At 36.4% G+C, this 14765-nt stretch overlaps 2 protein-coding genes across 14 annotated transcripts in view; one reads left to right on the plus strand and one right to left on the minus strand.

Moving 5' to 3' along the window:
- The window catches only part of DMD (dystrophin), a 2616526-nt gene that overhangs the window by 1914378 nt on the left and 687383 nt on the right, over positions 1-14765 (minus strand). The gene's annotated exons all lie outside the window — the stretch shown is intronic.
- LOC465560 (tubulin-specific chaperone A-like) lies at positions 9402-9941 on the plus strand. The gene has a single exon (XM_054677097.2). It carries the CDS (start codon positions 9482-9484, stop codon positions 9806-9808), a length of 327 nt encoding a protein of 108 aa, XP_054533072.1. The 5' UTR covers positions 9402-9481; the 3' UTR covers positions 9809-9941.

Here is a 14765-nt window from a genome sequence, read left to right on the forward strand (position 1 = left end):
CTTAGTACAAAATAAGTGTCAATAGAGATTAGTATTATTATTCCTGACTATATATTTAATTGCATTAGAACTTCTTGAACAAGTTGGTAGTTTACATTATTTGCTCATCGGTTTTTTTTTCTTCCTTCTTTCCACTTGCCATGGTTCACCATGGGTGGATTATACATCCCACTCACTGATGTGGCCTTGGTCATGTGACTTGCCTTGACCAATGGAACACAGTCAGATATGAGAGTGTGTCAATTCTGAGCTAGGGGCTTAAGAATCATAAAGTGTTTTCACTTTTCTTGGTCCTTCCTCCCTTTGTCAGGGGAAGTACACGCCTCAGGTAGCCTCTGTTCCTAAAAGGAGAGATGCATAGAGCTGACCTGTACTCAATACAAAATTGAACCTGACATGTGAATAAGAAATAAATGTTTGTTCTTATAAGTCATTGAGATTTGGATTTGTTTTTTACAGAGCATTAGCCTATAATAAAGCTGACTAATATAGCAGGTAAATAGTAAATGTGGCCCATAGAATAAAATTCAATAATGATGGAATGTATATAACCTCTTCATTTAAAAAAGAGAGGGTCATATTCCATCATTAAATTTAAAATAAGCTGAAGAATGGGTTTTAAATGAAGTATTAAAAGCTTTCCAAAAATTGCCCTTTCAGAATATATTATCTTTCAAATCTTGGTCTTTCTCCTTATCATACCATTCAAAATTTAAACATTAAAACAAGCAGGTTTTTCTCATACATGGCCAAGTATTAGCACAGACAGAAATCAATGTAGAAAACAATTTAAGTGGAAAATAAGTTTTAAGGAAATGCAGTGAGTTATTGTAATAGCAATGGTCAGTACTGAGCCTGCTCATTTCCACCTTGTGCCAAATACTGAAAGCACTTAAAACAGAAATAAAGTTTCGGAGTAATCATTCACTCCCTGTTCACCAAATATGGAAGTCTTAAGCCAGTGTTTATGAAAGATCAAGCCAAAAATTATAAATAGGAATAAAGGCCAAACATGTTTTCAGCACTGACGGGAAATTTTGCAGTCAGTAAAAGAACATTAGAGTCAGTCTTTTAGAAAAGGGTTTGGAAAATTATTACTGAGAATACAAAAGAAATCCTGGGAGCTAATCAAAAGAGGAGACAGTTTTGAGAGTTAATCAGGTGCCAATGCTAATAGATTATCCAAGTGGCAGAGCAAAGAAGGTCCAGAGTCACACAATCAATTTTTATTCAGCTTGAGTTGCTAATACTGATGACAAGTGGTTAACGACTGCTTCTTCCAAGATTCTTAATGAAAGACTTCTCTTTTTTCAGGTTTATTATGCCACTGGATTAAAAAAGGTATTTATTTCTGTACTAAGATCGGTGACAGGACTACATTGAGAACACGTCCCTCAGTGTACATTGCCAATAGATGAGTTTTGTCTATATCTTGATTGACTAATCATTTAATAGATGTGAGTGTAGGTTGGCATGCAAATTAAGTAACTTTTGGCCAGGCGCGGTGGCTCACGCCTGTAATCCTAGCACTTTGGGAGGCCGAGGTGGGCGGATCACAAGATCAGGAGATCGAGACCCTCCTGGCAAACACGGTGAAACCCCGTCTCTACTAAAAATACAAAAAAAAAAAAAAAAGAAAAAGAAACTAGCCGGGCGTGGTGGCGGGCACCTGTAGTCTCAGCTACTTGGGAGGCTGAGACAGGAGAATGGCTGAACCCGGGAGGCGGAGCTTGCAGTGAGCCGAGATCGTGCCACTGCACTCCAGCCTGGGAGACAGAGCGAGACTCCGTCTCAAAAAAAAAAGCTCTCATACTAGCCTTATTGTTTGCACTTAGGTATCACTGAGTTGAACTTGTAGAGGAAAATATAACAGAATTACAAAAGATTTAGACATTGTAGGAAAAATTTGGATTTTTATTATATAAAACAATAGATTTTGAGGTTTTAAGGGAATTTTCTGTTTCGAAAAACAGCATTTTAAGTATAGTTTTATTTCATCTTCATAAATTGTAAACTTTATTTTAAATTCTAGTCATTACAAAAGACTTTAAGTCAAATGGCAAATTGCTTTCCTCTATAGCCAATTTAAAATGTTTGAATGGTTATCTATATATACATATGTATTCAGGTTGTGTTCATATACATATTGTTATATATATATATACAAGTTTCATTCATATATAATATATAAAGTCCATATATGCATGTGTATAATTTTATATTCTGATATGAATATAAAATTCATGAATTGTAGCACACTGAAAACATTAGTTTTTGATTAGAGAACATTAAAATGACTGTAAAGTAGAATCTCCAGAATTTCCAAAGTTTGTAAATTGAAGACATTCGAATTTTCTAATTTAAAGATTTGATCATTCCGAGCGCCTACTATACGAATTATAAAGGGAATGGCTTTCCTGAATTACAGTAATATGGTAGTTTTAGCTTTGAACCTGCCTATCTGGGTTCGAAAGGTAGTTCTGCTACTTATTAACAGTGTGCCTCTGTTTCCTCACCTGTAGAATAATGATAATAATATCGGTGTAGCTTTGTCATGAGCTTTGGATGAATGTTCCCACTTGAACCCTGGCTCTAACACTAACTTGCTCTATGGGCTTCTGTTAATCATTTAATTATGTGGAATATAATTTCCCTCAACTTTAAAAAATAGAATTTGGAAAAGATAATTTCTATGTGTTCCGCCAGTTCTAAAACTCTATCATCTGCTTCTTTATTCTAGGTTTTTGTTTGTTTATTTGTTTCTGCAGGATGCAGTTTACAATCCTTGTTGGAGTATGCTCTGGAATCATATGGCCTGGATTTAAAGTCCAGTTTTGCCGCTTACTGGCTGAGTTTTCTCAATTTATTTACATAACTTTTCTTTCCTTTAGTTTTCTCATCTGTAAAATAGGTATTAAAATAATAACTATCTCATAGTGTCGTTGTGAGGACTAAATAAGCCATTATCTTTATATGGCATAGAAAGTGTCTGGCCCCAAATGAGTAATCAACATTGTTATTCCTATCCTGAAATCTATGGGCTTTCAATACGACTATGGAATAAACCCCTAAAATTGTGGGCAAAATTTTATGAGTGTGTATATATGAGAGTCCACAGTCATCAACAGATTCTAAAAGGGCTCCATGGTTTGAAAAATGTTGGATGAAAAATATAGACATTATTCTGGCTCTTATGGATATTAATGATCTCTGTTTTACTTTTTTCAGGAACAGTGGCATTAACAGCAATAGACCTGTTTTTATTATTTTTCTTTACTTTGCTTTTTTTTACATGTTTATTTAAGAGATCTGCTCTTCATCTCTGTCACCATTGTACCATTCTTTTTATGGATATACACACAGTAATTGGCATTGAAAGAGGTATAATTATATACACTGCAGCTATGCCAGAGAAAGCCAGGGCTCCTTATCTGGCCTAGGGAATAAATAATGGGTTTTCTTCATATTCTCTTAGATATTTCTCTTCAGCCACCTAGGATTGGGCACTATTTTTTTGTTGTTGTTAGTTTCTTGTGCTTCCATATACACAGATGCAGTTTCTTGTCACCCATTATATTGCAATGCCCTTTCTGAAAAGAGCCCAGCCTTTTTCTGTAATGTACTTTGACAGTAAGTATTGACATAATGTAATACAGTAATTGGAACTCAGAAAGATTTGTTTGCTACCTGACTGCTTAAGACATTTTAATGCCTTAATCGGACACATATTTTTAATGCACATTTTTCTTTAGTTAGAGCAGCCCATGTCATGAAGGAACCACTCAAATGTGGAATTGATGGTTTTCACAGGATATAAAAAACATCATGCCATACAAGAAACAAATCACTCCTTTCTGCATAGATACAGTGAATTCACAGCTTGGAAACCAGTATTTTCAAAGCGTGGTATGAAAGTGTCTGAGAATAAACTCTCAGCAGAGATCAGTAGAAATAACCAGTAACTGCTAAAAGAGGAACATTATTGATTGGCAAAGTAATCCAAAAAAGAGAAAAGATGTGTGTGAACTTAATACTAAATTTAGACAAGTATTCATTGATTAGGAAATCAAAATTCAAGATAAAGAAACATCTTCAGAGATTAAAAGTAGTCTTTCATTGTTTGAGTAACCTAGCTGAGGAGTCAAACTAAAACCAATAGATTGTAATTAGTATGATGTTTTAGGATAAAGTTGAATAAAGAGAGAGAGAGAGAGACAGAGAGAGAGATGCATTATTTACCCTGATGTTTATACAATGCCAAGGTCAATTAATTTATAAATTAAATTTATGTTTATTAGCCAAATTTTAGAAACTAGAGAAAAAGTGAGTATTAAAAGCTTTAGGATTTAAAGTTTGATATATTTCCTTTGCATTTTCCTTGCATAACTGTAATTGCATTGCACAAGTAGTTAGACACCTTACTTTCTTCATTTAAAATAACAGGTTTTCCAATGTTGTTAAAACACAATTTAAATATCTAGAAGCATTGTCTTCTTTGTTCCCATAAAAATTACCATTCTGCTTTTTTTTGGAACCTTGAAAAATGGTTTCATAATTTTTGCTATAAAAATAGTCTTGCAATTACTATCAATATAGATAAAGCCTCCACCCAAATGTGGGATTATTACCTTAGAAAAGAGTCTCAAAAATTATAATGGATTTAGGTGAAAAATCATCTCCTTAAGTTTTGGTACATATTTTCAAATTACTTCTCAAAAATTCCATATTAAACCACATTCCTACCTGTAATGGATGAAAAGGTCTATAACGTTGCATTGTAACCTACATTGAATACATTAAATAGAAATGTAATTCATATGTAATTCAATGTAATTCACATATAAGTCTGTGTATGTCTATCTAAACATGAATGCATGTGTGTGTGTATATATATATACATACATATACATATACACATACATATGTATGTATTTAAAGAATTTAGACTTGGGTCTTAGAATCAGGCTCTCCTTGAATCCTTCAACTGCGAGATGTAAATATAAGGGAATGTTGGCAATCATGGTCTGCTACATGAGGAACAGCGGAAGCCAATCTGCAATAAAAAAGATAGTTTAGGGAGAAGGAGATGTGACAGAGAGTCCTGGAAGGTTTTGATTGCATTTTCTGAGGTGTACTGCAATTTGCCCTAACCTGCCTTGAGAAACATTTTAATCCTTAGAATAAACGTATCCTTTGGAATAAATTCCACATTTGATAAAGATAGTTCAAATTTGGTATAAGTTATTTGTAGCCAAGTGTCCTAATTAATACTCAAGTAATAAGTAGTTTACTGCTTAACAGTAGAATTAGTTCTATTTCATATAATTTTTCCATCTCTCATTCAGATGGGAAGTTGCTCTCCTTCCTCTTGTAAGGTCATGATGCTCTATATCTGCAAACTCAAGGGAGAAAAAGTCTCTTAACTTGAAACTATACAGGAAGAAAAAAAAAACCTTGATGTCATTTCTAGTACTTAATTGGTATTTATCTGCCATAAACACATGAAGCTGTTTTGGTTTGTTCAGTTACCCTTGTCTGCATAGGGCCAGTTAAACCCAAATTGGAATTGTCTCTGGGTTACTATCAGTGATAATAAGAACTTTCAATTCATGCCAATTATAGGAATTCACAAACACAGGGGTGACCAAGGAATCCAGCCAGAACTTTCTGTTTAGTTTCATTAGACTCAGACTTAATGAGAAAAAAAAATCATTAGCACTGAAAAACTTGTAAGTCTTGTTTAGTTTCTTGCTGAAATTTAAATAATACTGATTGTGTCTGTGATGGAAACTGGTAAAGAATAAAATGAATATTTAATTTAGTAAGGTATACAAAACAAAACATGAGAGGGAGCATAGCTATTCCTAAATGGAAAAATAAATTGGTATACTACAATAGGAAGTATGATTTCCTTTTAATATGTTTGTTTTATAGAAGTTACTAATTGCAGAAACCATTTTGATTTAACATCATCAATAAAATCAATGTGTGAACAATATCATTACATTCGAAAGATGACATGTCTAACAAAATGGCACTATCAATATATATGTATTTAAAGACAGTCTCCCTTTAACTTTGCTAGACAACAAAAGTTTAAATGCACAATGCCAAGGGCAGTTAAATGTCAAAATACAAATGTATCTTAATATTTTATTTAAGGCTTCTATTGTTAAAAATAATGCATCTAACATAATAAAGAGGGTATTTGAAATTTCATATTTCAATATCCCCATGGTTTGCCATAGAAGACAAATATAAATACATGCATGAAATTGTGATTTTATTTTCTTGGTTAATTTTTGGTTACAGCTCATCACTTTGCATTAGTGCATACCTCCAAACCTCCAATAAACTCATATGCATCATTATAAGGAGATGAAAAGGATTAAGAAGTAAGTTTAAGTCAGTGCATAGAATATTAAAAGTTCCTTTGCATCTAATATGAATGGAAGTGATTACTATTAATATAAACTCAATAATAAAATAAGCAAATACCTGCTTTTATTTTCTCCTAATTAACAAGTTTAATCCTTTGCACTTAATGTTAGTTGTTTGCCCCGGAGCCCGGCATTGGTAGACATCTCACTGCTCATGGGCCATTCTTGTCACCTTGACTCCCAACTCAACTTTGGGATGGATGTTTCAAACCACCTGCCTCGATGTGTTCAAACTTTGGTGTGAGCATTTTTGAAGGAATGTAATTGAGTATGAATTATGTGACAGTAGATATGTGAATTTTGACTGAAAAGTTTTGTAAAACTTGAGAAATGAACCTTTTGGCTGGGCACGGTGACTCACATCTGTAATCCCAGCACTTTAGGAGCTGAGGTGGGTGAATCACTTGAGGTCAGGAGTTCGAGACCAACTTGGCCAAAATGGCGAAACCCCGTCTCTACTAAAAAACACAAAAATTAGCCGGGCATGGTGGCATGCACCTGTAATCCCAGCTACTCGCAAGTCTCAGGCAGGAGAATCGCATGAAACCAGGAGGCAGAAGTTGCAGTGAGCCGAGATCGCGTCACTGCACTCCAGCCTGGGTGACAGAGCGAGGCTTTGTCTCAAAAAAGAAAAAAAAAAAAGAAAAAAAGAAAAATGGAATTTTTTCTTCAATTTTATAGTAAATTAATAATGAAGAAAACATTTCATTTCTCCGAAGACTATTTTGATTGACACCCGTAGCCTATGGGGGTTTCATATTCCCTCTTTTCTGTTGTTGGAGATATCATGGTTTAAATTTTTAGGAAGTATCTCAATCATTCATAAAAGTGTGAGTATTCTAAGTTACTTCAACGAGATATAAAATTTTGGAGCCCTGCTTCCATGTTTCAACTTCAAAAGTAGAAGTCAGTTCGAACTCCCTGGTGACTGCACTTGAGAATAAACTATCAGTCAATACCACACTCCTTATCTTTTCTTTTTCCTTCCTACTGCCTACCCCACCCCACCCCACCAAACAAACAAACAAAACAAAAAGGCCAGGACAGCAGGTTCTACACTTTTGAATACAATTTTGGACAGTGTGCCAAATCTCAGTTTCAACATCACAAATTAGGTTTCACAAATGGATTCTGAATATACAAAATGCTTTTGAGTCACCTTTTTTCTTCACCTTTAAATTAAAAGCTCTGAAATACAATGAAGTGTTTTCTTCAGCTTTTCATGACTTTTCCCATTGGGTGATTCACAGATAACAGGTCCTCAATACACTTTTATTAAATTCAATTTTTAAAATATCACTTTTCTACTACGGCCTTTCTCTAATAAAAATAAGTATTATTCATTGTTTCCATCTAAAGTAAGGGTAAGTGTAATGATTAACATGTCGAATGTGGATATCCCAAGAGGGTAAAATACTTACGCTTTCCATCATAATCAAGTTCCTCTTCTGCTTAGGATGTAAAAATGCTATATAAGAACGTTGCTCCACCCAATGAGAAAAAGCAGGGTGATCTATAAAAACGTATTATTTTTTGAGCCATTTATATAGCTGTGGCCACAAGGCAACGAGGTGAGCCAAAGTACTTCAATCTCCTCCAAGGAGAGACTGGATACATGAAAGGTTTACCTTTGGCAGAGAACTGGAGGCAGAAGTAGTCATCGTAGGAGCAGGAAAAAGAAAATAGCTCCAATTGTAAGGCATTCTTAAAAGTCAGGTGTGGGCTAGTATGACATTTCAGCATCCTTGGAAATGCAGACAGAAGGAGTCTGCACTCATTCTGGAATTCTTTTCCACAAACTTCTATTGGGAACTTGCAAAAAAGTAAGGGATAGGACAAGAGATAGGAAGAAGCTCCCCTCAGTGACGCACAAACATGAAGTCAAACCCATTTTCCAGACCCTCCTCTTCTAAAAGGCGTAAGATTTAAGGAAAGATACTAAACTGAAGGAAAGATACTAAACTCTACCACCCATGGGACCCGCCTGTTCAGAGGGGTCGGGGAAGGTAGAAGCCACTGAGAGAGGGTCAAGATACCCTCTTTGGAAGAGCAGTATGATAACCTCTTTGGCCCAGGATTCTGCACCAATAAAAACAGAATGATCTGTTACCACTAGGGGAGAGACAGGCATATAAGGCTTGCTGAAAACTGAGGATGGAACAAGAAGATAGAAATCCCTTTAGGACCGCAGGCACTACATTAAGCACGGGATAGCAGCAGCCCATCAGTGGAGGTCTTTGAAGACTGTAGTGTTCTGAAGGTTGCTACAGCAACAGCAAACCCCGCCCCTCCAAACCAGCTGAATACTAACACCACTGACTCAAACCCCATACTAGCAGTATGACAGAAAAAAAGCTATACCTATTTCCAAGATTAAACATATTTACCTCATTCTCTATTTTTCTTCTATACATGACATCTAACATTCACTAAAAAGAAAATGAGACTTGCAAAAAATAAATAAAACTAAGCAAAATACACCCATTATCAAGAAGTAAAGCCATCAACATAACCAGACTAAGAGATAACCTATATGCTTGAACTAACAGACAAGGACTTTAAAATATCTCTGACTGATAAGATAAGGAATAGATTCATCTAGATATTAAAGAAAACATCCAAAACTTTCACAAACAGATGGGATGTTTCAGCACAGTGATGGAATCTGTAAAATGATGCAATGGAATTGCTAAAAATAAGCAATAATCAATTCAAAATGTTAATGTAGCAATTGCAAAATTATTTCTATTATAAAAAATGTTAAATTACAAAGAGAATAACAGTACCTTAAAATGACACATAATTTAAAATACTACAGATGTTAATATTGGAAAAATTGTTTACCAATGTTCACACCTGAGTACTCAGTCCTTTGATGGAAGGTATGACACTATAATGATTTATTATAAAAACTCCTTAAGTGGCCGCGCAGCCTGCGCATGCGCGCCGGCGACCAAGCCTAAATAGCTACCGCCTCTGCGCGTCGCCCTCCACGGTTACCCCGGCTTTCCGCCCCTCCTTCTCGCGGGGCTCGAGGGACCATGGCCGATCCTCGCGTGAGACAGATCAAGATCAAGACCGGCGTGGTGAAGCGGTTGGTCAAAGAAAAAGTGATGTATGAAAAAGAGGCAAAACAACAAGAAGAAAAGATTGAAAAAATGAGAGCTGAAGATGGTGAAAATTATGACATTAAAAAACAGGCAGAGATCCTACAAGAATCCCGGATGGTGATCCCAGATTGCCAGCGCAGGTTGGAAGCCGCATATTTGGATCTTCAACAGATATTAGAAAGTGAAAAAGACTTGGAAGAAGCTGAGGAATATAAAGAAGCACGTTTAGTACTGGATTCAGTGAAGTTAGAAGCCTGAAACTTTTCTCGTATGGGGTGGTTTTTGCATTAAATCCTGGGGTCCATTTTACAATCCATTATTTTTGACCACTGCGGTGTGTTCAAGTAGTATGAGAATGTGATTGTTTTTATCTGGTTACATACATATTTCTTTGTCTAATTTAATATGTCAAATAAATGAGTTCATCTAAAAAAAAAAACTCCATAAGTGATATGTGGTTTATATTTGTAACTGCCTATATGATATATATTCTTACCCCAACCCCATCCCATCATATAGATGAGAAAATGCTACTTATGTGCTCAGGTTTACACAACTCTTAGATGTCTCTGACTACAAAGTCTTTGTTCTTTTTAATGTACCTCTATGCGTCTCATGCTATAAAATTGAAATAAATTAATCTACTGCTCCAAATGATCAATTTTCCATGGAAAAAAAAGAGAACTTTTGTAATTGTAACAACCTCTGCTATATGACTAAACACTGAGACATGAGGTGGGCTGCCAGGTAAATTGGAAGGCTTCATCTAAAAAATACAAGACTATGAGGCATATTCCCTTCTCAACAGCCTAGGATGATTGGATCTACCGATTCTGTCACATTTTCAATATATAATTCCTGTTCAAACTTTCTATTAATATATAATTTCAAGTTTCATTGATAGTCCTAAAATGCAACACAAAAGACGAGCAGATGATTTCAGCCATTCCAATTTGCAGCCTTTTGTAGAGTGGCATCAATAGATTTTACTGTACTTGCATAAAGCCCTAGTTGTTCTTTTCCTATTCTATCATTTCTGGATCGGCGAATGGGATAAAATGTTCAGGAAAGAAAAAACAAATCTCAACACAAACGTGAATGTCATTGAAAGCTAAAAAAGTAAACAAAGTTAATGATCACACCCGTAAGTGCTACTGATTTTTCATTGAACTCAGAGGAGAAAGTTACTGGATTCCCAAAAGTAAGTGAAGGGTATATGTTTGCTAAATGCATTCACAGCCTGTTGCTCTAATTATTTGAGGTTTTCTATGTGTTGTTGTTTTAGCTGTTGTTTGTGTTTTTTATTCTTTCTGCATTTTTCTTCTACTGTACAGTTGTTATTCATGCTATGAGTTATCTAAAGTTTACATTAATAATCAAATTCCTTGCACCATCCCAACTCTGAAACACACAACTTGGATGGAGATTAAGACTCATTCAGGACTCAGGCAGACATCCTTAGTACCCAGAACCACAACACAGCACACATGAATGCATGGTTCTATAATTATTTTATGGAGCATCTATGAATTTGCTATGCACCGGACCCTGGGAAGTCAATGTACAGTGGTCAGCAAAAACAATTCAATTGTATTAATATTTAGAAGCCACAAAATGCAAATATATTCTTTTTTAATTTGAAGCTTGTTATTCTTCTGCACAATCTATAGCTCCTATTAGAATCATTAAAGTACATTCAGCAGCAGTAACAAACGAACAGGGAAAATGTGATCATGACAAAAGGCTGCCAGAGTAACACGGGTGACAAATGTGGGAACATTTTAGAATTCCCAATTTCCCACTCTAATAAAACAATATGAACAAAAAGGCTTTTTTTAGTAGCTTCAACTGAAACTATCACCTGATCTATTTCTTAAAATCCTCACGAAGGTTTCACTGAACCATTAGAGGTTTGGGCAGTCAAACAAATTAAACATGAACCAATCTTTTTAGAATGACTTCTGAAGTGCTCAGTATTTCCAGCCTTCCAGTTACCTTGTCAGGTTTATAAGGGAATGATCTATTTTCTGCCCTTTTTTGCCTACTCTTTAAGGAAAACACACACACATGCATGCAAGCATACACGCATGCACAAGCAGAACACAAATTTAGAAGCTATAGAGAAAATAAATAGAAAACAAAGAAGTTTTGACAAAACCAAACTGTCTTTACTTTTAGATTATAAAAACAATCAACTCTTTTTTTTATTATTATACTTTAGGTTTTAGGGTACATGTGCACAACGTGCAGGTTTGTTACATATGTATACATGTGCCATGTTGGAGTGCTGCACCCATTAACTCGTCATTTAACATTAGGTATATCTCCTAATGCTATCCCTCCCCCCTCCCCCCACCCCACAACAGGCCCCGGTGTGTGAGGGAATTAGAATTTTGTAATTCATTTGGGTAGAGGAGCAAAAGGTATATATTCGGCTCAACTTTTCAGTCGGTGATGAGAGACAAATGGCCTGCCATCCCTGCCCTCTCTCACCTACCCCAGTTAATCTAAATCTGCAAAACGAAGGGAGCTTCCACTAGGCCAGAGGGGCTGCAGGATGGGAAAACAACCAGAATGGAACACTTTTATGGGTGTTCCTACAGACCAATTTGCTTCTAGTCAGCCCATTTAATTTCATATTTATGATTGTTTAAAAGAGAGAGCCCAGGCGCGGTGGCTCATGCCTGTAATCCCAGTACTTTGGGAAGCCGAGGCAGGTGGATCACTTGAGGTCAGGAGTTCAAGACCAGCCTGGCCAACGTGGTGAAACCCCGTCTCTACTAAAAATACAAAAATTAGCTGGGCGTGGTGGTGCATGCCTGTAATCCCAGCTACTAGGGAGGCTTAGGCAGGAGAATCACTTGAACCCGGGAGGAGGAGGTTGCAGTGAGCTGAGATCGCACCACTGTACTCCAGCCTGGGTGACAGAGCGAGAGTCAGTCTCAAAAAGAAAGCAAGGAGGGAATGGGACAATTCATAAAAGCAAGCCCCAGCAGTTCTAGTTAACTGTGAACTGAACCAGTAAGATGCACATTGATTTAACTTGGGAAATAATTTATGTGCTGGTTTCTTAAATGACTGCTACATATTGCCTTCTTACCTGACGATGGAGTACAGAATATGGGGACAAAAATAAGAGCAATTCCAAGGAAATGCTTTATGCCCGAATGCTAATTCAGAACCATACTGAAAAAGGAGATGCAAGAGAATGCTCAGCGTAGATTCTAGGCCATCCTTAAACAATCCAGAGCTGAAGAGCCGTATTCAGAGATAAATTTATTCTGCGTTCAATGTTTCTTGACCTACTTCTCGTAAGGAAAATTCTGCCTGAATACCAGAAGGAATTCATTTTTCACTTTAGCTTGAAATTTACCTTAAGATAAAACACAATAGTTGTATAAAAATATGCCTTATTTGGTTATGCATATAAAGCAGACCCAAGAGGATTTGGGGTAAAATATTTCATAAGTTGTACTATGCATGAATATAAAAAATGAGAAACAAAAGGATAGTTAGTAAAAGGCTGTTCAGTCCCAAATAAAGGAGTAATTGTTGATATGCTAAATAAAAGGGGGGTGGGGAAAGTCCTTTTTTTACAAGGGAATGTGAGGAAGGGAACTCACATTTGTTGAGGCTGTATTTTGCATTTAATCCTCACAACTAGGCTGAGAACAAACATTAGGCATTTCATTTCCCATTTACAGATTGTAAACCTGAGGCAATAGGATTAGTTGCCTGTGATAACAATTCACATGTTGAGAATCATAATATTATAGGCTTCCACCACCTAACAATGCCATCTTCAGAACTACACACACACAGGCGCGTGCACACACACACACACACACACACAAGTATTTCGTGAGATTGTAACCACGTTCTTAAGTTCCATCCTTTGCAAGTAAGGTAAGTTAGGCACTGTCTCCTCACTGCCTTAGGGTTGTTTAGAAATACAGAGCTTTTGAATTACAAAATCAACTCTTGATTTCACTGACAGAGGTCAACTGCTTTTAGTGTAAGTGAACCATGATTCTGGCGTAAACAGATATAGAAGAATCCTGTTTAAAAGTTTTTACCTGCTCTAGGTGCCTACCAAGAGAAGAAGAGGGGGAAGTTGAGAGAGTTACAGATAAGTGAGAGTTAGAAGCCATGTGGGGTGTGGGGAGGGTCCTGACCCTCTGACACACACACACACATTTTCAAATTCATCTGAAAATAAGAGGAACATTATAATGTCCTCTTAGGGAACCAAAGTCCCAAAGAAGAGAAGGAGGTTCTGGAGCTGCTGAAAAATAGTGCCCAACCCGAGCAAAGGGACTGGGCATGTAGATTAGCCTCACAGGGGTCTGAGCATCTCATCAGGTTTGTGATAAGCAGCTAACATGTGTCGGTGCTTGAGAAGGTCATGGACGTTAGGAGGAGCAAGTTGGCAGTCTTTCAAGGGTGTGGTAATCAGGACACAGACACCCCAAATCCTGGAGGCAGAATAGGCAGTTCAACTAAGGGTGGGATGCAGGTACTGGTTCACTTCAGCCAATGCCTGCATGCAAAGATCTTCTTCCCCACAGACCAAATTGGATGTCACATCTCTGTGTGTCCTTGACCTAGAATCAGAAGTTGGCCCTGATGCCATGAAGCTAAGTAATACTCCTGTGTTATTCTAATCCTAGATTGGAGGCTAGAGTCCTAACAAATCCTGAATGTGACCGGTAGACCTGAAAAGTCACTGAATTTTATTAAGATTTCCTGAGAATGGTATATTAAGAAACCTGTTAAATTAAGATAAAAGAGGAACCAAAATAGAAATTTAATTTAGCCATAGAAAAATTAATAAAATACCATTTTTAGCCCACTTAAATTTGCGTGATACTGAAATTGTTTTTTCCTGCTACAGATGTATAATTTAGTGCAAAGGTGTAGGGCCCAAGGCTTCACTGTGAGGAATGTAAATGTGCTCCCCAAAATAATTTATGATTTTGACTAATGTCTGCACAAAATACTATAGTCCATAACAGGTTTCAAATCTTATAACAACTATTAATACTATCAACATGTAGAAATAAGAAAACTGAGGCTTAGAGTGGTTGGACTCTATCCATTGATTGCCCAGGATAACATCAAGTGACTGACTGGGGGCTCAAAATTGTTCTCCTGATTGTAAATATCAATCCTGTTTCCTATACTTGTCCATATACTTCCTGATGCCTATTTGGTG

The sequence above is a fragment of the Pan troglodytes genome, chromosome X (assembly GCF_028858775.2).
Source record: "Pan troglodytes isolate AG18354 chromosome X, NHGRI_mPanTro3-v2.0_pri, whole genome shotgun sequence".
NCBI classification, from domain to species: domain Eukaryota; kingdom Metazoa; phylum Chordata; class Mammalia; order Primates; family Hominidae; genus Pan; species Pan troglodytes.

Excerpts from the sequence above, each read along its gene's own strand:
- LOC465560 (XM_054677097.2), top strand. The coding sequence starts at position 9,482 with ATGGCCGATCCTCGCGTGAGACAGATCAAGATCAAGACCGGCGTGGTG.